The sequence below is a fragment of the Colobus angolensis genome, unplaced genomic scaffold, assembly GCF_000951035.1.
Source record: "Colobus angolensis palliatus isolate OR3802 unplaced genomic scaffold, Cang.pa_1.0 Scaffold81, whole genome shotgun sequence".
Classification (NCBI taxonomy): Eukaryota; Metazoa; Chordata; class Mammalia; order Primates; family Cercopithecidae; genus Colobus; species Colobus angolensis.
Genome location: NW_012121932.1, coordinates 3,035,954 through 3,062,380, shown reverse-complemented (window position 1 = coordinate 3,062,380; position 26,427 = coordinate 3,035,954). Strand labels below are relative to the sequence as shown.

The 26,427-nt window shown below is 36.0% G+C and overlaps 1 protein-coding gene across 1 annotated transcript in view; it reads left to right on the top strand.

The window, feature by feature from the left end:
- USH2A (Usher syndrome 2A (autosomal recessive, mild)) overlaps positions 1–26,427 on the top strand; it is an 802,205-nt gene that overhangs the window by 630,226 nt on the left and 145,552 nt on the right. Inside the window, exons 49-54 of the mRNA XM_011929421.1 lie at positions 2,418–2,636; positions 11,176–11,399; positions 14,530–14,734; positions 18,307–18,504; positions 19,048–19,202; positions 21,178–21,376. Of these exons, the coding sequence (XP_011784811.1) occupies positions 2,418–2,636; positions 11,176–11,399; positions 14,530–14,734; positions 18,307–18,504; positions 19,048–19,202; positions 21,178–21,376 (1,200 nt within the window). The remainder of the gene's footprint in view (positions 1–2,417; positions 2,637–11,175; positions 11,400–14,529; positions 14,735–18,306; positions 18,505–19,047; positions 19,203–21,177; positions 21,377–26,427) is intronic.

Below are 26,427 nucleotides of genomic sequence, written 5' to 3'. Positions count from 1 at the left end.
GTAAGCTCATTCTTAAGTATTTCATTTTTTTGATGTTATTGTAAATAAAATTATCTTATTACTTTTATTTTCAGATTATTCATTCTTAGTGTATAGAAACATGCCTGGTTTTTCTATGCTGACTTTGTATCCTGATACTGTGCTGAATTTGTTTATTAGTTGTAACAGGTTTTTTTTTTTTTTTTTTTTTAGAATCTTTAGAGTTTTCTCTATATGATATGTTCTCTGAGAACACACAGTTTTGCTTCTTCCCTTTCAATTTGGAAGCCTTTTATTTTTTTCTCTTGCCTAATTGCTCTAGCTGTGATATCCAATATTATGTAGAATACAAGTGGCAAAGGGTAGCATCCTTTTCTTGTTTCTGATTTTAGAGGAAAAGTTTTCAGTCTTTCACTGTTGAGTGTGACATTAGGTATAGGTTTTACTCATATACTCTTGATTATGTTGAGGTAGTTTTCACCTATTCCTATTTTCTTGATTGGATTTACAATGAAAGAGGTTGAATTTTGTCAAATATTTGTTCTACATCAACTGAGATAATCATGTGTTTCTTTTTTTCCCTTTCTTCTATTGATATAATGTGTTACATTGATAAGTTTTCATATGTTGACCCATCCTGGTATTCCAGGAATATATCCCACTTGGTCATGTTGCAGAATCATTTTAATGTGCTTTTGAATTCAGTTTTCTAGTATTCTGTTGAAGATTTTTGCATCACTATTCATAAGAGCTATTGATTTTAACTTTTTTCTTGTAGTTTCTTTGGTAAGTTGTATATTTCTAGTAATTTATTCATTTCATCCAGTGAGATGGATTTTTGACCAATAAATTTGGGCAGAAAAGATCTCAAGGATAGCTGCTAAGAGTTATTGTCCCATTTTTTATACTCCTTATATATCTATGTATAGTTAAATATTGTCCCATATTTTTATATCATTTTGGTAAATAGTACATCTTGCTTTTACTCAACAAATTTTAGGATATCCAGTGCTCACCCAAAGGTGAACTAATTGAGAAGAGGAAGTCCAGGACTACAAATCCCCAAGGCAGTCCTAAATTCTTCAGTGGATTTGTGCCATTTCTTAAGAAAGCTTGACAAGTCATTAATTGGATTATAGAAATCTTACCTGGACCATAGTTGAAGGCCATAAGACCCACCAGATTGATCATCATACTCACATATCTTATATAATGAAGAGATGTTGTCCAGGGGAAAAGATACGTTCAAGAAAGAATGGTAGAGAAAAGGGAAGAAGGTCTGTTGAAGGTCTAGGAAGAAGAGGAGGAACAGGACAAGAGAGAGAAGGAAGTCAGGGTTCGGAGGGCCACAAGGGAAGGGAAAATGAAGTTTGGATTTTAGATCCACCAAGTTTTTATTAGTTCTTTTGAAAGTATCCTTAAGGGAAGCCATTTACAAAATTTTCTATCTTTTAGAGTTGTCTTTATACCAAATAAATAAACAAGCTAACTTTTGGTATTTAGAATATTTGAGTCCTTTGATCTTAAGGTACCAGGCAAAAGATTATCTAAGTCTGTTTTTTTGTTTGTTTGTTTTTGTTTTTTAGATATGCCCAGGCTGGAGTGCAGCGAAGCAATCCTAGCTCACTGCAAACTCTGCCTCCTGCCTCCTGGGTTCAAGCAGTTCTCGTGCCTCAGCCTCCTGAGTAGCTGGAACTACAGGCATGCACCACCAAGCCTGGCTAATTTTTTTTTATTTTTAGTAGAGATGGGGTTTCACCATGTTGGCCAGGCTGGTCTCTCACTCCTGGCCTCAAGTTATCCACCAGCCTTGGCCTCCCAAAGTGCTGGGATTGCAGGCGTAAAGCACCGCATCTGTTGGATTATCTTATTCTTATATCAGGTTTCCCAGATCGTCATGTGAAGAGAAATGTAGTAAAATTCAGTGTGTGACATAACCCAAAGAAGTACTAGTACACTGACTTAAATACAGTATTTTTTACCTCCTCTCATGTAATTAACCTTCCCAATGGGAGTGTTTTTGTTTGGTTGTACAAATATAGTTTGGTTTAGGAAATTATAATCATAAGCAATATAAATGTATCAGTAGTTGGTTTTTGAATCCACTCTACTTTCCAAAAGAAAATTACTCAAAACAAAAAAGTATTCCTAGATGTTTTTCTATAATACCACATAATCTATGTCACCAGACCTGATGGTGAGGAAATAGACAACATAGACTTACTTGTAAGTTGCCCTGTGTGTATCTGATCTGACACACGTTTATACACAGAACTTTGGAGTCATTTGGAAATTTTGCAGCTCCAATATGATAATATTCTCTCTAGTAATTCTGTCAATCAGTTGGGATCTGCAAGATGATTGTGATAAAAGTTAATTGTGAGTCATAGCATATTTTTTTAACTGATGTAATGATTATTATTGTCCTAAATTGACAGGTGAAGTATGCTGTCCAGATGAACAGCACAATCGGGTTTCTGTTGGCATTGGTGATTCCTGCTGTGGCAGAATGCCGTACTCCACCTCAGGAAACCAGATTTGCTGTGCTGGGAGGCTTCATGATGGCCATGGCCAGCAGTGCTGTGGCAGACAGATTGTGAGCAACGATTTAGAGTGTTGCGGTGGAGAAGAAGGAGTGGCATACAATCGCCTTCCAGGTAGGGGGCCCAGGTCTACCTTTCAGTAGATGGAGGATCGGAGAAGCAGGGAGAGTGAGAAATTTGCCCTAGAAATAAAACAAATAAGTTATTAAACCTCACATTGGTTATATCTAATGCAATACTTTGGAACATACTGTTTAACACATAACAATGTAATCTCCCAATTTTTACATGTATCTCATGTATTTCATAAAAACACATCAATTTTTTTCCTCTTGAAAAGGTCATGTCCACCAAAAAAAATCCCACACATGAATGCATTGGTTATGAATGAAAAGAATATTTCCTAGCAAATAGTATACAAAATTATTATAATGATATTGTGTTATAATTCTTTTACTCCTTATTCTACTGTGTGAAGCTAACACTAATATTAATAACAATAAGTATCTTTGAGTGAATACTAAGACACTCTACCAATATTTTATATATTATTACCTCAAATAATCTTCACAATAATCTTACATGATAGGTACTATTATTATCTACATTTTAAAAGTGAAGAAACTGAAGTTCAGACATTAGATATTAGACATTAGTTTCCACTTGCTAAATACCACACAGTCAGATCCAGATTTTGGGAGGCCTGACACTTATGTTATTAGAGGTGAGGCTTTTAAAGACAAGAAAATTAAAATATGAAGTCAGTGTTCACAGCATCTTCACCAGGCATAGATTCCATCTCAAGAAGCCACTTTCTTTGCTCCTCCTTAAGAAGCAACTCCTCATCTGTTAGTTTTATGATTGCAGCAATTCAATTACCTCTTCAGGCTTCACTTCTAATTCCAGTTCTCCTGCTATTTCCCTACATCTGCAGTTGTTTTTTTCTTTTTGAGTCTAAAACCCCTCAGTCATCCATGAGGGTTGGAATCAACTTCCTCTAAACTCCTGTTAATGTTGATATTTTGACTTCTTCCCGTGAGTCATGAATACTCTTAATTGCATCTAAAATTGTGAATCCTTTCTAAGTTTTCAGTTTACTTTGCCCAGATCCATCAGAGGAATTACTATCTATGGCAGTTGTAGCCTTACAAAACATATTTTTAAATAAAAAAACTTGAAAGTCAAAATGACTACTTGACCCATGGGCTGCCGAATAGATGCTGTGTTAATAGGCATGTAAACATTAATCTTCTTTTCTATTTCCATCAGAGCTCTTGGGTGACCAGATGCATTGTCAGTGAGTATTGATATTTTAAAAGAAATATTTTTTCTGGCAGTAGGTCTCAATAATGAGCTTTAAAAACATAGTAAACCATATTGTAAACAGATACGTAATCACACAGCCTTTTTGTTCCATTTACAAGCACAGGCAGAATAGATTTTGCATAATTATTAAGGGCCCTAGAATTTTTGCAGTGGTCAGTGAGCATGGGCTTCCACTTAAAGACACCAGCTGCTTTCACCCCCCAACAAGAGAGTCAGCCTGTCCTTTGAAACTTTGAAACCAGGCATTGACTTTTTCTCTCTACCTATGAAAGCTCTAGTTGGCATCTTCTTCCAGTGTGAGGCTATTTCATCTACAATGAAGATCTGTTGTTTAGTGTAGCCACCTTCATCAATGATCTTACCTAAGTCTTCTGGGTAACTTGAGGCAGCAGTTTCTACAACAGCACTTGCTGCTTCACCTTGCAATTTTATGTTATGGATATGGCTTTTTTTCTTAAACCTCATGAACCAACTTCTGTTAGCTTCCAACTATTCTTCTGCAGCTTCCTCACCTCTCTCAGACTTCATAGAATTGAAGAGAGTAAGAGCCTTGCCTGGACTAGGCTTTGGCTTAAGGGAATGTTGTGACTGATTTGATCTTCTATCCAGACCACTCAAAGTTTCTTCATATCAGCAATAAGGCTGTTTCACTCATCATAAGTGAAATAGAAATCTTACCTGGACCATGGTTGAAGGCCATAAGACCCACCAGATTGTTTATCATGCTCACATACCTTGTAAGATGTAATGAAGAGATATTGTCCAGGGGAAAAGATATGTTCAAGAAGGAGTGGGAGAGAAAAGAGAAGAAGGTCTGTTGAAGGTGTGGGAAGAAGAGGAGGAGTATTTTGATTTTCTTCAAAAACTGTTCCTTTGCATTCATAACTTGGCAAACTGTTGGTCATGAGAGGTCTAGTTTTTGGCTTATCTTGATTTTCAACATGCCTTCCTCGATAAGCCTAATCATTCCTAGCTTTTGATTTAAAGTGAGAGACATGAGACTCATACTTTCACATGAACACTTAGAGGCCATTGTAAGGTTATTAATTGGCCTAATTTCAATATTGCTGTGCCTCAGAGAATAGGAAGGCCCAAGGAGAGGGAGAAAGATAAGGGAAAGGCTGGTCTGTAAAGCAGTCAGTACACACAGGACACTCATCAATTAAGCTTTCTGTCTTATAATAATAATGAAAAAGCTTAAAATATTGTGAGAATCATCAAAATGTGACACAGAAACATGAAGCAAGTACATGCTATTGGAAAATTGGCACCAATACACATGCTTAATTCAGGGTGGCCACAAACCTTCAATTTGTAAAAAAAAGCAGTATCTGCAAAATGCAATAATTCAAACCACAATAACATAAGGTATGCCTGTGATACTAAACTACTATATGCCTTTTTAATTCTCATTCTCTCATATGTGTACAGCAGAGCTTTACAGAGGTTACATGATGTGATTTGCAACAGATCAAATGCAGAATGAGAAAAAAAATTAAATTGCCTTCTCTGAACGTTAAAGAAGCTTGCAAAAATGTAACACAATGTCATTCTTCTCACTATTTTTTATTTGAAAAACATATTTATGCTTCATAAATATGTTAGCATGTTATGGATTTATTATATTTATGTCTAAATGCATTAATAAAAAATATATCAAAAATTTCTGCTGTAAGTTTTAACACAGTACATATCAACAGGTAAAACCCATATAAATAAAAGGTATTTGGGGTCCTCAATAATTTGTAAGCTTCTAAGAGGATCCTGAGACCATAATTTGAGAACCACTGCTTAAAGTCATAGCAATGTCTACTAGAAAATTATGACAATTAATTAGTTATCCTGTACTGTAACTAACCTGTTGAATACCTCCTCCTCCTACTTTAGGTGAAGTAGCTAATAACAGGTCTATTAAAGATAGAATCAAGGTGACAGGGAGGATGCAAAAGTGTTCCCCCCTGTATACCCTAATACATCAGAGTTTAAAAATGACAGCAAAATATTTGATTTTAGTGTGTTTGTTCATCTGTAGCTTTTTAAAAGAATTAGTCTACTGCCATACTCCTTCCTTTGTTAAATATGTATTATGTAATAACCATATTCAAGATATCATTCTTGGTGCTTGGCAAGTGTAAAAATGGCCAAGATTCCATTTTTATCCTCAAGAACTTACAACCTAATCAAGGAGAAAAGTACCTACAAGTTTATACACAGGCCATAAGAGAGGGATAAATGCATGCATATTCTTAAGACTGAAGGATCACTCCAGTCAAAGTAATGAAGGGGGTTGTTCCATTGGATTGGAATCTCAAACAGTGAGTATGATTTTGGCAGGCATGGCTTGAGCTAAACTGTGAAATCAGCAATCCGTAAAATACAAATAGTAGTGAGGACTACAAGAGGTATACACCTTGTGTAAGGAAGAAAGGAGATAAATCTGAGTAGGCAAAAGGATTTGAATATTAGGATTTGAATATTATTTAGCGCTCAGGGAAGAGTCAATATGATGATAAGACTTGTAGTTTAAGATTAAATTTAGGTGGCAGAACAAATGTAAAAGAGAAGGAAAGAGAAGTCAGCACACCACTGGCATAAAATAAAATGCATCTGTTTGAAGAAGGGGAATGGAGGTTACTGTCCACTAGGACAGTGGTTCTTAATTTGTTTTCCTTTTGAATCTTTTGAAAGTTACAAACCCTCACTCTGAATAATAGTGCATAGAATACATACAAAAATTTGCTTGTAATTTTATCCACCCTTGAACTCCATCCATGAACTCAAATTTCAGAATCACTTTTTTATTTACTTCAAAATGATGTTGCATGCCAGTCAAATGTTTCTTACACAAGTGATGACAGCCCTCAACTCCTGCGAATCAAGAAAAGCTCTAGAGTTTTTTATGGTATTCTACAGCTCTGCCAACTCTTATAATTATAGTGGACTGAAGGAATAATAGTTTTACAAAGGAAAAAAAATCTCTTTTTATTCTCTTGACCTTCCTTCCTGCAGTTTGCACTGAAAATAGGTTCCACATGTATTTTTCCTCTCTCTGCTGCCGTTCACTCCTGTCGCCCCTAATGACTGTGACCTTAATGACCTTCCAGAATATCCATATGGCCCTTTTTCTCCTCAACCTAGCGACAAACAGCATACCTGCTACATACGGGTTTGGATCTCATAATATCATTCCTAAGCCTGGCCTCTCTCGCTGGCTGGCATTGTGTGCCTGCCACGAGACCGGGCTGGCTCGTAAAATATCTCTTTATGTACTTTATTACTTAAACTCTTTTATTTGCCTGCAGGAGCCCTTTAACAAAATCACATTGAATTGACTTTCTCACACCAAATCAAATCTCCCTGGTCCCAGTTCAGTTGTCTTTGTCAATATGTATTTTATAAATGGAGTGAATTAACAGATGCTGTTGGAACAGAAGTGCTGGGGTGGCGTTTATGTTTTTAGTGCTCTCTCTGGGCAGATGAGTTGTGTAGAAGTGTTATACAGGTATCTCGGGATGAAAGTCATGCGCGTCATTTCAGTGGATATGTATTCTTAGCCATTTTCTTTGAATAGATTTTAAATCTATTTATTACTCATTTTTTTCTTAGTGTTTGCTTATATGACTTTACCGTTTATGCCATTAATCTTGGATTGGACTTGATTATATCCCTTAGTATGAAAAGGTGAAAATTAAAACCTCTGTTTCATTCAAAGAGGACAGATTTTTCTGTTAGCCATGGGAAACTGATCATGAGATGACTTTGGAATATATTGACTTATTTATATTATAAATTTTGTCCATGCGGCCTTTGATGTGAAACTCTGAGTTGAAATTGTTTCAGAATACAAGACTGAGTTTTCACGTCCTGGACTCTGACTTCAGTAAAACAAATAACTATCATTGTTTGTTTCATAAGATGGGAATTTGGGAATTTTGCAGAGGGAAGTATAATCACAGAAGTCCATGGTGTAAGGGTGGTATTGAAAAGGCATTTCCCTGGAAGATTTCCATATAACATAATGATTTTTTTTTTTGAAAAGTGTAATATATCAACGCTATAAAATGTATCACAATGGTTTGGGGAGCGTTTTTACTCTACCCTCTCAGTTTTGTGGTGGTAGTCACAGAGCCATCTACTGGTGAAGACAAGCGTGAATTTCTTTTCTTTCGTGCTCTGGCACAAATGTTATGCATTTGTCCTAAGGATGACTAATCACAAATCTGGTTTTTCTTCTAGGCCTAAAATATCGCTTGGCTTAAAATTTGGTCCTCATGAACAATCTCAGGGTTTCACAATGATTTGTCATATTCCAGACTGGATTTTACTACTGTATTATTTTTATCTCAAAGGCATGATACATAATTCTTGGTCTTCTTAAAAAAAAAAAAATGGAATCCCAGTTTTGCAGTCTTAACTGTTTAGAAATTCATCCAGCAGATATGTTTATAAATGCATTTCTTTTGAGACACAGATATGAAATAAGCATTGGTAACATATTTGAAGTATTAATAATACTGTGAGTAAAAATCTTTTCCTCCACTATTTTCTCAGTTGTGTCCAATCAATGGAAACCATTGTATGTATATGCAGTTTAGAAAGACAATATATGCTTTTTGATCTGAAAAATAAACATCTACTAGTTTAATGTGTACTGTACCACTTTAATAACATCTGCATCTTGTTCAAAGACATGCTCCACCTTTGTACAAATTTAATGAAGAGGCTCTGGAAGAATGGACCAATCCATCAATAATGCATGACCTATTTTGTTTTTCTTTGGGCATATTTAAAATTGTGCATTCCACGTGTCAAAGTTCAAAAGTCAAGTGCTACATGTGATAAATTAGGTAGGGGTCAAAAGTTATTGCAATGCAGTTTCAGAAGATTGTCTGTCTCTGAATTTGCAGCTCATTCATGCTGAAGTGATGCACTATGGGAATTACTACCAAACTCTGCTCCGCAACATCTGCTCTCCCTAAGTGAGTTAGTGCACGTCAGACATCTTTATGTCAGAATATTGCAGTGATGGATGCAGTCTTCAGAAAATGCTGCATAAAAATCTGGTGTGCTGTTCTGGCCATTAAGTGAAATTACTATTTAAATTAATGGCACTGTCACAGTTTATCTGTGCAAAGAATGAACGCTGATTAGGGTATTAAGTAATTAGCAATTTATCACACTGGAACAAGGTTGATAATAATTAAAGAAGTAATGGTTTACCAAAGAAACTAGAAAGGGAGTCACTTCTTGTTATGTGAGTGAAATCTTGGCTGAAAATTTCAATTCAGTAATACAAAGATGAAGTTCTTTGTGAAAGAAGGCATCTTTTTGTTTCGAGTTTAAAAGCAGTTCATTATCAAAATTTTAGTTTACCTGTCAGAAGTCCCTCAGAGTGATCAGATGACTGATTAGGAGTTTCAAATTAGGTCAATGTCTGCATTTTTATTTTATACTTAAAGCATAGTGAAACCATGAAGTAATGTGGGAATGGGAGGGGGAGAATATATTCCGCTCCCTAAAAGACCAGTTTTCAAATTTTGATTGCTCTTTAAAAGAGAAACATGAATTGTCTTAAGAAAACTGCCAGAGGAAAAATTAACAGTAAAGAATCCACAGTTGTATTTAAATGTCTAATCAGAAGGGGCAGAAAAATGCCCAAACCATATAAAACTTGAAGCTATGTATTTTTCTTTTTAGTTCATGTGTGTGGGTGTACACACGTGTATGTATATATTTATATGTATTTGTGTGTATATATATACATACATATATATACATGCATATCTACACACACATAAATACGTATATTTGTGTGTATGTACTTATATATACACACATACACACATATATACCCACCATAATCAAGACTCAGACTAAAATGATCCCTGTTCTGTGTATTTATTTGAGATAACTTTTCCTGGAAATGTTAAAACAACTAAAATTATTAATATAGCAGTTAATTTTGAAACCAATTACTTCAAAGAGTTATCACATTAGATAAACATGGTATGCCAAAACTCTGTTAGGATCAGTATATATCATTAATCATAAATAAGAGTTTTTAGTATGAGGAGACCTTTGTAAGTAAAAAGATGAATGAGAGGGTTTTTTGGAGTCATGTGTGGATAAACATCTTTCTTAAGGCATGTGCCAAACCAATGTCTACTTTCAATGACTTTTTTTAAAAGCACTTTTGATCTATGATTCGAGTGTCTTTAATAATGTAGATGTTTACACAGGACCAGATTAAACAATTCAGGACCCCCGGGCACTTTGAATTTGAGGTTATGTTATCAGTCGGAACTAATAATAAACAAACAAAATTCCAATTAAAATAAATCATTCATCACTTTGTGCTGCTATATAACTGGATATAAATTATAATATAAAAACACTGTGACATGCAGTATAGACACCTTGATTTCTAGCTTGATCTGACTCAAGTAGCGTTAATTTATTCCTGCTTTAATGTTAACATTTCTGCCATTTCTCTTCGATGGCAATATCTAAATGGTGCAAATGCAGGCAATTAAACTGAATTTGGCGGGAGAAAATGTCTATCTGGTATCTCAGGTATATGTGTCTTTCATTTAGATGTGGGGATCAGTGATCCTCTCACAAGGTCTTTCTGCCGCTGCCCCCAGCCTGTCACCCATGTCTGTGATGGGTCTAGAACAAAAGGTGGCTCAAAAAATAGTGGCTGATTAGTGTACCTGATGAGTGAACATGCTCAGCTGATTTTGAATAAATACCAAATCCATCTCATTAAGAAAGAATGGTTACCATTGCAGCTAAATTCACGAGAAGCAAATATTTGTACCCTAAATAAAGCTAAACCAGAACTTGCACTGCTCCTCCTGCAGGGCTTCCAGTTCTAGGATGGTGCTACCTTTCCACTCTGACTGGGCTCTTATTCCAGAGTACTTGAGTGACCTTTTCTCCCTTATGAATTTCTAGAGCTTTCTCAGAGTCCCTATAGTTTAACTAACCTTCCTCTGCAACAAGATGTTATCATCAAGAAATGCGCAGGCAGTTTTCATGACAGAAATCCTATCTCTTTTTATGAAGCATGAGAGAAGTTTGGCCCAGCTGAATGATTTTCGAACACTTCCTCTTGTGTGTTCTTTTCCTAATTAGTGTCTAGTGCTCTTGGTAAGAAGGACCCTCACTGCACATTTAAATCACCTTGGTAGGGAAATGCTACCTTAGGTATTACACCATTTCAGCAACTGCCTGAGTCTGACATTTTTATACCAAACTTTATAGCAGCCTCAGTTTTCTTCCCTTTTTCTATTTCATATTCATATATAACATTTTATTGTTGCAGGGATGTTCTGTTGTGGGCAGGATTATGTGAATATGTCAGATACCATATGCTGCTCAGCTTCCAGTGGAGAGTCTAAAGCACATGTTAAAAAGAATGACCCAGTGCCAGTAAAATGCTGTGAGACTGAACTTATTCCAAAGAGCCAGAAATGCTGTAATGGAGTTGGATATAATCCTTTGAAATATGTTTGCTCTGACAAGATTTCAACTGGAATGATGATGAAGGTAATTGATAGAAAAGCTCTCGGAGGCGCTGATTTGACAATGGAAAGAGAAATACATTGTTCATAACTATTTTTCTAAAATAGGAATATAAAAACTCCTGTGTGCATTATTCATTTTCACATTACATCCATATTAATACCGAATGAGTTCGCTATGATTGATGTTATTGCAATGAATTCTAAAGGAATTAATAATGATTAGCTGTTCTCAGGGAAGCTTTACCCAGCACTTCAGATTAGTGCAGGACTGAAAGTCTGTGTGCTGCTGAAAGAGCCAGCACAGGTCGTCTGGGGCCTCTGCATGGTGCCATTTCATGCCTGGGAGCACTGTGGATGGAGACAGGAGGAAATTCCCGCTTCTTCTCCCTAGCCCACCAGCCATCATCCACCACCTTCCTTTGATAGAGACCTTAGATCCAGCAAATTTGCTTAGTTGCACTTATATCATATTCCCTTAGATAATGAAAGATGAGCAAATGCCTGTGTCAAAAGTGGGTGAATAGGCTTCTGGGTGTAATCACTTACGTTTTTGTATGGTGATGGTTCGTACACAGCCATGTCATGTATGTGGGTATTAAACTTGACCCAGGACACCAGAAACCTATCAATTTAAGGAAAGGACCATGGACACTTTAAAAACAAATATGCTACCATGTTCTGTAGTAATTTATCATCATAAGACCACTAAAAATGGGTGTCTTGGTCACAGACAATGGAAGGGCACTTGTTCAATGAGGCAACTACACAGTAATTGTGTGGACCACATACGCTTTGTACACTTTGGGATATAAAATAACTCATGAGATTGTTGGAAGCCCTGTAAGCACTTTGTATCAATGAATGATTAATAGAATACATAAGGTTGGTTAAATTATTATAATAAGGACAATATTTCTCCATGCTGAATCAAGTAGTGTGTTTTACATAATAATGTTCAGTCTGTAGGTTTTATTTTGTTTTCTGAAGACCTATCACCTGGAGACATTTATATCCTGTTCCAATCTGAAATGAATCACCATGGGATTTTTACATAGCTGGACCATTAGGTCTTCCCTAAGCTGTCAACTCAGAAATTCCTTTCACCTCTTTCCTGTGTTGAATCTCCTGTTTTTTTGTTTTTTTTTCTGTTTGTTTTTGTTTTTGTTTTTGGATTCCAAGTTACATTCCATTTGGAGAATTATCTTCTTGTATATAGATGTACAGAGGGTAAATTTTTTGAGAACTTAATGTATAAAAATACTATTATTTTACCCTCCAACAGGATTGATAGTGTGGTTGGATATACAATTCCAGGTTAAAAATTATGTCTACTCAGAATTTTAAGGCATTTCTGGCATGTTTTAAGCTTCCATTGATATGTAGATTCCTACCTCTTTGTTGGTAACCATGTTTCTTTTCCTATGAAAGCTCTTAAAGATGTTCTCTTTCTCCTGCTCCACTAAAATTTCATGACAATGAACCTCTATGTGGAAGTTAGGATGGTTTCTTTTTGCATTTTGCATTTTGTTTTCCTTTTTTGTGATGAGAGCATTTAGGATCTACTCTCTTAGCAAATTTGTTCATTTTTAAATTTTTTACATTGCAATTCATTATGAGTTAGGCAGTTGTCTTCCAAGTAACATCTCTAGAACCGAAGCCCCTTCCATCTTGTGAGGCTTCACACGCAGCCCTTGGATCATAGTGGAAAGGGCGCAAGAGGGGACAATTGCACACAGGCAGTTCATACCTGGATATAGAGTGCATCCTTTCTATGCACTAGTCACACAGACATATCTAGTCAGCTGGCTTCTACTGCAACCGGGTTTCAACATCCCATGTTCCCAGAGAGAAAAGGGAAACAGACATCACTGAGCACATTGCATTGTCTCTGCCACATTCATCTACTTTCCAGCTTCCAAAAAGGTATGCACTGTCTTGTGTGTATTATTTTCCTTTCTTTTTTCTTAGACTTTCAACATGTAAACCATTATTTTACTGTCATTTAGTTGGGCTTTTAGTGAATACACACACACACATGTGTATAGTGGGGTTCTATTTTTATAGTGTCATCTTGGCTGCCTGCAACCTCTACTTCCTAGGTTCAAGAGATTCTCCTCCCTCAACCTGCCAAGTAGCTGGGATTACAGGTGCGTGCCACCATGCCCAGCTAATTTTTGTTTTTTGAGTAGTGACAGGGTTTTGCCATGTTGACCAGGCTGATCTCACACTCCTGACCTCAAGTGATCCACCCACCTCAGCCTCCCAAAGTGCTGGGATTATAGACGTGAGCCACCACACCCAGACCCACTATATATTTTTGAATTTGTTATTTTGACCAACTTGGTAAGAATAATTCAACTTATTTTATGTAAGAGAGAGGTTGAATGGAGATATTTTAATAGCAAATGGTATTTTAAATACATTATGCTACTTATGTAAAGGAAAGGCAAAGTAGATCTCTACATTATAAAACTATTACCTTATTTATAGCTCCGGTAATTTGGGATGGTTAAGTATTTAATTTCCTTGGGTTAAAACAAAGTGGTACTTATAAAAAAACATAAAAAGTCCAGAAATGTGTCAGAGAAAATGTTTATAAGCATAAATAATTATAATTATAATGACAGTTCATGAAACATTTATATTTTTTAAAACTTGGATCAGTAATACTTCTAATGGGACTAACTTTTCCAACAACACAGGAAGTGTAGATTCTCAAATATTTATTTTCTCTAAAATTCTATAGGAAAGTATCAAATAGCAAAAATAAAATATTTGTAGTGTGGATACTAAGTTTAAAGACTTATCGGTGTTATCTCATTTGAGTCACACAACAAACCTTGGTAGTAAATTTTGTCTCCATTTTTCCCACTGAAGAAGCCGAGGTTTTGAGAACATCTGTGACTTGCTCAAGGTTACAGAGCTGGGAAGTTGCAAAACTGAAATTTTAATCCCAATCTGTGTCATTTCAAAGTCATTTTTCTTTCTAGTATACAAACTGCCTTCATTTCTTTTTATAAATTTTGAAATATTCATTCATCAAGTGGAGGAAAAAATTCATTTGAAAGTCATAAAGGCCTACCATGTGTATGTCTAAATGAAATTTTTAAATACCCCTCTCTCTCTCTTCTCACCCCTACCACTTGATTCAGGAAACCAAAGACTGCAGGACTCTCTGCCCAGCATCTATGGAAGCCACAGCACATTGTGGCAAGTGTGACTTCAACTTTACCAGCCACATTTGCACTGTGATAAGAGGGTCTCACAATTCCACAGGGAAGGCATCAATTGAAGAAATGTGTTCATCTGCCGAAGAAACCATTCATACAGGGAGTGTAAACATGTACTCTTACACAGGTAAGAGAAAGCAAGCTGTCTGCCCATGGCTTAATGGGGTTAGTGAGAAGCTGCTGAAAATGCAACTTTATTTCACTCTGACATCCACTCTCCTTAAACGGATATCAATACATTCCATCATACTTTGAAGCCAGCTAGTTACAAGGTAATTAAAGGCATAATCTGGATGTATTCAAAGTCAGTAGTTTAAAATGTGTTAAAGTCTAACTTTAGACAAGGTTGTGTTCCATATTAAGGTAAATCTGTGGAGATATCTGTGACCTTTACTGCTATATCCAGTTAATTTACAATAAACCCAATTTTCTTTTTCAAAAGCTACAATGCAGCTTTCACTAAATGTATTGAATGAATATTGCTATACTCTCAAGCAGAAAGAAGGATGAACCTGTCTGATTAATACTAAAATCTAACAGTGCTATTCTGAGGACGAGGTAAACCCAAGCATGACGTTTCTCCAAGATGGCTGGTCATCTTGAAAAGAATAACCTTTGCAGTTATTGTAAATATTAATTTCTATGTACCATCTTGACCCTGCTGAATTAGTCCAAAATGGTGATTCTTAGTTTTGGCTGAGCTGTGTGAGAAACACTGTTAAGTTTAGAATTATCTCTAAAATAGTTCTGCCATCAATTAAATTTGTATTATTTATCCATTTACTCAAGTCCCTACAAAATGTGTTCTTGTTTTTTGAAAAATCAAGTGTGTGTGTGTGTGTGCATGTGTGTGTATCATCTATCATCTTGATTAAATAGAATCCATTTAAGTGACATAATTTGAGCAAGCTAAGGTTACATAAACAAGCAAAACATTGCTCCATTCTATCATGAATCATCATTCTGCTTTACTTAACCAAGGGGCGATAATGGCTAACCTCAAGAGTGCAGAAAGTAAGGTAGGCTACTGAGATAAAAGAAGGAAGATTAAAAAGGGAAGAAAGAAACAGAGATAAGGTTGATTGAACATTATTTAGTCTCGATGTTATACTAGGTACTTTAAAACCTTATCTCAGTTACCCACAAAGCAATCATATAAATATGATCATTTAACAGAGGAGGAAACTGAGGCTCAGATCTATAAAAGTAACTCGCCATGAGAAAGAAACATATTCAAATAATGCCATCTTCAAAAGGGACAGATTTTGAAGACTCCAAGTGGTGTAGGAGCTCCTTTCAGAGTGCTCCAAATGCGCTTCGAGCTGTTCTTCCACCTGAAATGTCCTCCTTTATCATCCTACTCAAGGCCTAGGTCAAGATTCATGTTCTCAGTTCAGTACCGGTGCTGCTATGGTGCATTGTTCACAAAGCTCACTAGCTTTCTCATGTGTCATATGGATTTGGACACTTGTTCCAACTCTTCTATTCGATTGAAACATCCTTATGAATAGGGCATTTTTGTTTACCTTTACCTCGTTATTTGGATTTAGAACAGTATACAAGCAAAAAAACTTCTTGGAATGAATTTAATTAGGAAAGGCCTTAGATAAAGGACAATTTGTCCAACCTTCTATTATGTTCCCAGTCCCAGTTATAGATTTAAGTCATGGACTTTCATTTTAAAATTACTGAATTTCCATCTAAGAGAGTTCTCTACTTTTGTCTGCCCCCTTGTAATCAAGATCAAGATTTTGAAGGGCTTTTAATACATACTTGCAATAGCCCTCTCCAGAAGTGAATAGATGTTTCCACCTACTGATATAATGTTATGAGGGCTTTTAAAATCCTTATTTCAGATTGTTTTGCCTGCAGAAAATACTGTAAATTGAATATCAAAAATAACAAACCGTTCTTTTTCATGAAAGATGTTCAGTACACAAGTGGTGCTATGATAATTCCATTGAGAACAATTTAGACTAAGTCAGACTCTTAGAAACTTACACTTGAAAGCTGACAATACCAGTGCTGACAAAAACTTATTCGTTTATGCAATCATTTATTTATCAAAAAGTATTTATTAAATACATACTAATAACTAGTCACTGCATTAGGACTAGCAGCTATGATGCCAAACAATAATTTTCACTGGGATTTGAACCTTATATGAAGAGAGAAGGAAGCAGCAAATGAGATTTGAAATGGTGATGTGGACTTGAGGATACAGAATTACAGTCATTACCAATGAGTAGTTTAATTTGCTGTAGCAGAAATGTAAAACATATTGACCAGCTGAGGGTAGGTAGATTGTCTAGGCAAATGAATTGCACAAGGTCATTCAGGGATCCAGAATCCAGAATGTCAACCAAAGAGGTGATTTTCTCTTTAAAAAATGATGCAGAAGTTGCCCATGTCTTTCTACACTCCTTCAAGTATTGAGATCTGAGTCATGTGACCACTACGAGCTACAAAGAAAACTGGCAAATGTGGTTTTCTAATTAGGAGGCCTCTGACCAGGTTGGAAGGGAGAACTGGGGACCCATGGTAACCATCACAGGCAACAAGTGGCAGATACCCTCTGAGCAGAGAAAATGGAAAAGGAAGATAATGCTTTATATTTGCAGATAAATCTGCATTTTATGAAGTTCTGCCCCATAATTTATTGCATTTTATTTTCACATTAATTCTATACAGTGGGCAGGGAAGGGTTTATTGTAAGGAGATATATATAAGGAGAATGTGACCCAATTAATCCAAGCATAGGGACTGAGAATTAACTCCATGTCCAATGGAGATGAGCAGCTGACCATGCAGCCAAGAAAGAAGGCCTCATTTGCTGATGCTCAATCTGAGAAAGAGTCATCCAGAAGCTACCATACAAAAATACATACATACTCAAAATTCATCAAATTAGAGACATGGAAAATAAATTTAAATAATTAAACTTTCAAGTAAGTTTTTTGGCGGAAACATGTGGCATTGGTATTTCTGAAGTTATTAAAGCTTAAATGGAACTAAGACTTTGGGGACACCACTGAATCACATGAGTGTTCATCTAATACAATTTTTGCCAGTTTGGAAAGCTCAGCAGGCTTGGTTTTATTGTTTTAATAAAGTTGGTTGTTTGGTATTTTGGTTTTCAATTCTGATTTTTGTGGAAGAGGGAAGGAACTAGATAGCAGAGTATGCTTTCATTTTTATTCACTATCATGGTACCATGATAAAAGTTTCAAATCCTATGTATTGTAATAACATTATAATCCATATGATTTAAAAATTTTTAAGTAATATTAGCAAAGTAACAGAAAGTAATAATTTATAAGTTGTATGATACTAAAACTATAAAAGAATGTTGGCAAACCTGTCTCATGTAGGAATCAAAAGTACATGAATTTGTGAAACATTAAATCTTATTATACATGATTCCGGGGCTTTTATTTTTCATTTATTTAATATATCCCTCTTTCTGCTCAGAAACAGGGAATTCCATTCTGTGGAATTCCATATCCCTGCATCTAATAAACACTTTAAATGTTACTTATATTTAGAAAATAAAGATATTAGAGTTTTATTTATATACAAAGGGTTTAGAGCATTAAACATTTGCTTTTAAATGTCTAAAGTTTTTGATATTCACTTTTAGTATGATGGTTAAAAAATGAAAATAAGAGAAACCTGCCTGTCTATTTTTTCTCTTTCCAGTTGTGAACCTCAAGCCCTACATGACATATGAGTACAGGATTTCTGCATGGAACAGCTATGGGCGAGGACTGAGCCAAGCTGTGAGAGCCAGAACAAAAGAAGATGTGCCTCAAGGAGTGAGTCCCCCTACGTGGACCAAAATAGACAATCTTGAAGATACAATTGTCGTAAACTGGAGAAAACCTATACAATCAAATGGTATTGAGTTACCTTTAAAATACAAATGACAAAATCCCATAAATTAATAAGAAAATTGAAATGAGTATAATCTACATGTAATTGCCCTATGCATCTAACCACTAGAAAAGTATGTTCTGATAAAGGGAACTTTAAATATATGCCGACTAATCACTCACTTTGTGGTGTAGCCCTCATAAATTTTTAGCCTAAATAAATGAATAAAATAGAAGTAAAAGTTCCTTGAATACCAGAATATAACTGAGCTGCTTTCAAATAAGCAAGGCATATTCAGAGAAGGCAAAAGAGTTTTAATATTGAAAGTAAATTTGTTTCATAGTGAAAGGAAATAAACATAAATGATTCTTTGATCATCTATGTGAAGAATCCCTCTCTTCTATAATAGTATAATTAGGAACTGCTTGAGATAGCAATTTAATAGGAAATTAAAATTAAATAAAGCTGTAGTATTGCATTTCTTCCGAACACTAAGACTTATAAGTTGTTTGCAAATAGTTAAAATGATATGACATTCAAATGCAGTCATTTTTCTACTTTTTTTAGGTCCTATTATTTACTACATTCTTCTTCGAAATGGAATTGAACGTTTTCGGGGAACATCATTGAGTTTCTCTGATAAAGAAGGAATTCAACCATTTCAGGAATATTCATATCAGCTGAAAGCTTGCACGGTTGCTGGCTGTGCCACCAGTAGCAAGGTAACAGGAGTTTGCCTAAACTCTGGGGAAAGGGGTTCAGTGTGAAGATTATGTGAACATCCAGGGTGTTAACTGGGGTGTTTATGTGTCCTCTTAACTGAGTGCTAATATCTAGGCCTGGAAGGAGAGATCGTTGCAAGGGAGATTTATCCAAATATCAATCTTGTGTTAATGAAAAACAAGTGAAATCTTGAAGCAGTACTATCTTTTCTTCCACATCCTTTCCTCACCAACCAATTTTAGGTCATCTATAAATCTATAAAAATGTCCAAATCATTATTCAGTTAAAGAAAATTTCTATTTAAATATGATATGAACAAAAATTGCCTGATTTTGAAAAATGAAGACAAGGGCAAAAAAGCCTGGCATGGAAAACGAATTGTTCCAAGTCTTCTGCTATAGCCTTATCAAGAAATAATGAAGACCTGAATTCAGGCAGCAGAGGTCAGAACCGAGAATACAGAAAGATACAACAGACGTGGGGGATAAAATCTATAGAACTTGGTACTCAACTATATTTACAGAAATAAAAGGAAAGAATCATGGATATTTTCAAATATCCGCTTGAGTAATTTGTGGATCATGGTGTTATTCTGCAAGCAAATTTTTAAAAAAGAGAAAAATGTTAAAGGTAAAAGAATACGATTCTGTTTTGTTAAGTTTTGTAAAAAATATATTTAAAGAGAAGGATCAGATAGCAGAGTGGTGGAAGCAGATATACTTGGCACTTCATGTGAAAATATCTAGTCAGAAACCAGATTGAGAAGTGACAGAAGTTTCTAGAAAGATCTCTGTGGGAGGTTGAAGTAATGAGTATAAATACGGACATGGAAAAAGACTGGAGAGACGCAAATACGGAATACCATGGATGATGAGCACTGGGGAATGCTGTCAAATGAAAAAGGAAGAAAAGCTCACAAAGAAGACTGGAAATAAACAATCAAACAGTGTAGGAGCAAACTAAAGAAGGGGACATTTCACAGAAGCCAACCTTGATAAGGGAAGCCCAGGAGGAAACAAACTTCCACAGAGTAGCTCTGATTCTTTTCATATGCTTGAAACTTTAGAAGAGCAACATTTTTGCGCACTGTGCAAGAGCCATCCAGATGAAGCATTCAGTCACACTGCTCAGCCACAGTGCAAGAATGCAACATTTTGTTCAACAAAAATGTTGAACATTTCTGAGTGAACCTTTCTGAATGAGCCACCATTTAGATAGATGGCAGCTGATTGACCCAATCAAAAGTTATTAGTCCTAGAACAATTCCATGCTTTTTGCATAGGCACAACTCATGCCTGCTACTTGCAAAGCAATTGTTTACAAAGTGAAAAAAGTTAACTCTATGAAAAGAGATAGCCAATTTGTGTCCAAAACTATGTTTTGACAATATTGACTAAAGAGTTGCTTGATTTATTTATTTTTTTCTTCTCATTTGTTTCTTTATTTAGAAAGTTGGTGCAGACACTTTAAAGTCATCCTAGGTATCAGGGGAAGAGTACTGAAATGTCTGCCCATTTATTCTGTTCAAAGCATATTATAGGCAAGCAAGTTCAGATGTGGGTTTTGCTCCATGTTTACTGGTGCTTAAAATGTACAAAATCAGGCTGTTAAAATGCAAAGACACTGATGGGCCATATGGAAGAGAGTTATCAAGAGTTCTCTAGTAAGACAGTCTGCCAGCCAGATTTTACTTGTTTAAACACTGAGGGTTGCACTCTGCCATCAAAATTGTGGTTGAACCTGTTGTGATAAATGGTACTGTGAGACTTATGTAATATATTCAAGGTCAGATTTCATTGTTTAAATAGGATGGGAAGGAAAAAAAAGAAAAAAAAAGGGGACTGCTTCTCCAAACCCCTGCTAATGATATGCCAGGCCAGACAACAACATTTTAAAACAAAAGTGACATTCTCATTGATCAGGATAGCTAGTGTCCCATTACAATAAATTGCTGCTTAATTCCTATGTCTTCAGGTAGTTGCAGCTACTACCCAAGGAGTTCCAGAGAGCATCCTGCCACCAAGAATCACAGCCCAAAGTGCAGAGGCTCTGCATCTGAGCTGGAGCGCCCCTGAGAAAGCAAACGGCGTCATTAAAGAGTACCAGATCAGGCAGGCCGGGAAAGGTCTCATCCACACGGACACCGCTGACAGGAGACAGCATACGGTCACAGGTGAAAAAACAAAAAAAAAAGGAAATCCTACTGGAGGAGTCTGTCATTGTGGTTAGGGGGGCAAAGCATCCCAGGGGTGTGTGTTTGATATATGAGGTCACTTCGAAAGGACGTGTTCTCTTGACATATGGTCAGGTCCCACTTATCCATGCTAATAGAAGAGCCCACACTGGCAGCAATACGCCACAACAGCAGATAACTTCAGAAATAATTTATATTTGGCCTTGATATGCATTATGTGAAGGGTTTTTGCATCAGTATTAACTTTTTCTTTTTCAAACAAACAGTAAGATGCATTTTCATTCCCCAAGGAGATATTCATAGACAAGGGGACTAGGATAGCCAAGAATATACTGGAAGACAGGGGAAAATCAGCCAGAGGTTAACATTTGTCTATCAAGTGGATAGTTAATACACAGGACTGGTTGACAGTGGAGTCATCGTGACTGTTTGTTAGTATTAGGAATGTTAATTAATAGCAATTGTGTTTTTTAAATGTATTATAATGTTTATTATCATTAGCTTTAATAATATACTATTAGTACAGTACAATGATATGTTAGGTAATTGCTAGTAGTGATTATGATAATAATTAACAGATTTTAGCTTAAATGCCACTTCTGAAGGGAAGAGAATCATTTTCTGACTCACTTGGTTGAATAGCTTCTCTAACACACCACCACATATCACTGCCTGATATTTTAGTGTTTGTTTTTTGTCTTTTTATGCCTCTCCACACTTGAATGTAGGCTCCAAAAGAGGAGGAACCTTATCTACTTGTTCAGTGTTGTACCTCTAGCACTCATAGTCCTGAACACATTAATAGGAGCTAAATAAATGTTTGGGGAAGAAATGAATTTAATATGTACCAGATGCTGTCCTAAGCACTTTGCATGCACCATGCAATTTGATTCTCCATCACCAACCTAAGATGTAAAGTGAATTTACTACCTTCATTTTACAGAAAAGAATACTTTGAGAAGTTAAGTCATTTAGTTCATTATTCGAGTCTCCTGAATCATCCCAAACAACCTTATTAATTTTAAATTCTAAGACCATGGGCAAGATTGTACAAACTTTCCCTTTTCTCCCATTGTCAGACACCTCCTTCCAAGGCTTCCTGAGTGGATGACCTCCTTCCATTGAACTGCACTTTTTGCAGGGGGTGTTGATAGCACAGATAATGAAACTAGCAGAAAAGTGCAGAAAGGCCTTGGAAAAATGTGCCTGATGTTTTCTAAGAAGAGACACAGGTTACACTTACACAGGGTGGCAAAATAAATTCATCACTTTTCACTCTTAAATTCCACAATTCCCTAACACATAAACAAGGATTCACTGGCAAAATCTCCAGTATTTTTCCAAAAGGGACGTAAACCTGCAGAAGGTGCTTAATACAACTCGTGGACTGGCGCATTGTATTCCTTATCTCAAGATCCTGGACTAAATCAATGATAATAGTATTGAGGCTGAGTGCGGTGGCCTGTAATCTCAGCACTTTGGGACAGCGAGGCAGCCAGATCACCTGAGGTCAGGAGTTCGAGACCAACCTGGCCAACATGGCAAAACCGCGTCTCTACTAAAAATACAAAAACTAGTTGGGCGTGGTGGCGTGCATCTGTAATCCCAGCTACTCAGGAGGCTGAGGCAGGAGAATCACTTGAACCTGGGTGGCAGAGGTTGCAGTGAGCTGAGATTGCACCACTGCACTCCAGCCTGGGCAACAGAATGAGATTTTGTCTCAAAAAAAACGATAATGGGGTTGGGAAAAGCCCTCATATTTAAATGATCAAATTCATTTCTTTTATCTTATTTTACTTGAAGTGGAAATCATCACAAGTGATTGAATAGTGTTTTACATAATAAAACCTTACTTCTATGTGGTGCTTTATCATTTAAAGAAACATTTGCATTTTGACTTCTCTGACTCTCATCACATCCTTGTAAGAGATGTTTTTAATAATCATATTTGAAAGATGAAGAAGAAAGCCGACCTACTCAGCGTATCCAAGACATTCACTGCCTCTATCTGAAAGGAAATCAGAATATCATTTCATTCTCCCCAAAATGAATTGCCAGCTTGCAGTTTTCCAGATAGCACACTAAGTGGTCTAAAATAAGACTGCTGCTCTTAAGATGCTCTCACGTATAGGGAAGACTGACAAGAAAATAAATAACTCAAAACAGAACTCTATACGGGGTGCAGTGATGAAAAATCAAAGGAATCACTTGGAGTAAGCAATGGGATGTTAATTACAGGGTTTTGAAAACCAAGTTAAGGCACATTAAGACTGTACCAGTAAAGGTTTCACAATACTTGAGATATAAGGCTAAAGAAATTTCTTCTTGTAGTATCTATCAACTTAACCAGCGTCAGCTTTGAATTGTTGCCACTGTATTGGTTTGCATTTTTTAGAAATCAGCATTTATACACCAACAGACTAAATTCAATTGTAATGCTCAAACCAACAGGATTGATAGCCTCATTAATTATAAAATAATTGCAAAGATTTTTCTTTAAATAACTTCACCCTACCAGTTCTTCCTTTCATTGATATTTTTTATGGCTACTTTTATGTCAGAGTAGATTTCATATCCATATCTTGGTGCCAGAAATCCTATTATAAGAATAAATATTTTAAGGTTTTTGAATATAATTTTTACTTAACGGTAAAAATCATAATCTGGTAAAAGTCTTTAGGAGTCATTTGACCAGTCTCCCTGTTCTACTTTTGTTTTGTTTTGTTGTGTTTTTAATTTCTATGGATATTGTCTTAATTAGATTTAGAGAGTATTTCACTTGTCCAATACAGCCCTACATAGGGATTTCTTTGTAGAATAAAGAAATATGTCCTCATTCAGCAAAACTTTACCAAGTGCAGAGCCTCCTATATGTAGTTCTTTGGGGACAGGAATGGTGCTAGGAATTAGATAATATGAAACCTGAGATCTATATAATGTTACTCATCTGCCCAGGAAAATTCAGTTCCACGGTTAGCTGACTGACCAAATGTAGTACTGAAGTATTTTATGGTGTGAATGGCTGTTTTATTGAGTACACGGAATGAACTAAAATAATCAAATTTATTTTCTATTCCATCTTAAATGTTTGATGGAAATGTTGCCTGAACTCCCTAGGATAAATGTTTTGATTTTCTCATCATTTCCAAAAGCTTGGCATTCCCTGAGCAACAGAGCACTAATAAAGCTGTAGCACTAGTTGTCCTGGAGCCTGAAAATCTAGGTCCTTAGGAATGACAGGAGGGAAAGGGAGCACCTTGCCTCAGCCCCATTGTCTCCATGCTTATTTTTAATTACCTCAAAGCTTTAGAAACATGATCCTGTAAATGCTTTGTGGGAATAGTGGCTAATGCACTCATCATGTGAAATCCATAAATTGCTTATAATCCTCTCAAGATGTTAAAAAAAGCATTAAGTAATTGAAGACAGGAAGTCCTCAGTTAATTATTTAGAGGTGTTATCAATGCTTTAAGTAAACTGAAGAGTTTTCTGCTATCTCACTGAGCTGAATACTGTGGGGACGAAGGAGTAGCAGCCATCATCTTCTCATATTCGCTAATGCAAACAGCGCATGGCAGCTTGTCAATAAAAGACCTTTTCATATCATTTATTACTAAACACATCCACCATCCTGTACAGAGCAATTTGGACATCAGTTATGGCATTGTTTCACTTTGGGCTACCTCTACATTATACGTGGGCTTCCTAATGTGAGTTTTGGAATAGAAGAAAGGATTAACTAAATAATTAAGGCCACTGAGAAAAAAACTGAATTAGTTGTGTCCTGTTTAGCATCAAGTATAATAAGGGCCTGTGTGTCTCTTAACTCTGGCAAAACTATTTTCCAAAATAATTAATTAGAAGTTACTCATCATTGCATTTCATTTAAAAGGAAAAACCCACCAGCATTAAATTAGCAAGGAAAGAATAATTTACTTTCCTTTCTCATCTTCCTAGAAGTCAATGAAAACTTTGTGTGCTAAATAGCATAAACTCTAACAATGCTGGTTGTAGCAGAAAATGTAATACTAATGTTACACTGAAACAGATACCTTACACTTCACTTTTGAAAAAGAGAAAACCTACTTTAACCATCAATACAACAAAATGTAGAAATTCTTTATAAGGGATTTTATTCTGAGATAACTCTGCCAGGTGTTCCCGTATTATCTTTGCTCTCATAGTAATTATCACATTTTATTCTAATAGCCTTTCCACTTGTCTCTGTTCCACAATTAGTAATAGGTAATGCTTTTTAAGTACAGAGACAGTAGCTTCCTGTTTGCCATTGCGTTCCTGGTACCTATCACAGTACTTAATATATTCACAGAGTGTTTGTTGAATGAATAAATACGGAATAGTAAACTAGTATTTGACTACATTCTGTTTCAAGTGGAGATAAAAATGCCACTGTCAAACATCTCTAAATCTCAGACAGATCTGGCAACAAAATTGTGGGGTGCAGCGCAAAATGAAAATTCAGGCCCCTTGTTCAGAAATCATTAAAATGTCAAGACAATGAAAGCAGAGCATAGAAGTAAGCTCACATGCTTCCAAGCATGGTACCTTGCTTGATTGCACAGTCGAAAGTCCACAAATCCAACCCTGATCTTCACCAGTCTGGACTTCATTGCAGTATATTTCTTCAATTAAAACAGATAGCAAGAAAACTAGGATGGTGACCATGTCCTCAAAAAGCTTTGGGAGTTTCTTCTATGGTTATATGCAATGCTCCAGGCTGCATTCCCCTCAGTTACTATGTAACTACTGACCACCAAGCAGGGCCCTGTGAAAATAGTGATAAGAGCTTATTTTCTTTTCATTTTTTCAACTCTGAGAACGACTAAATTTGTGCCTGACCAAAAAAGAAAACAAAGTAGCACCAACCGCTTTTTCTCGTTTTAAAACCTGCCTATGGATAAAAATATTAAGGCCAAAGAACTATAATTGATAGCTGCCTAGACAATGGTATTTTTTTAAATTCCCCTTAAATCCCAGATATTCCAGTGTACTTTGCTGGACGCTAGCTC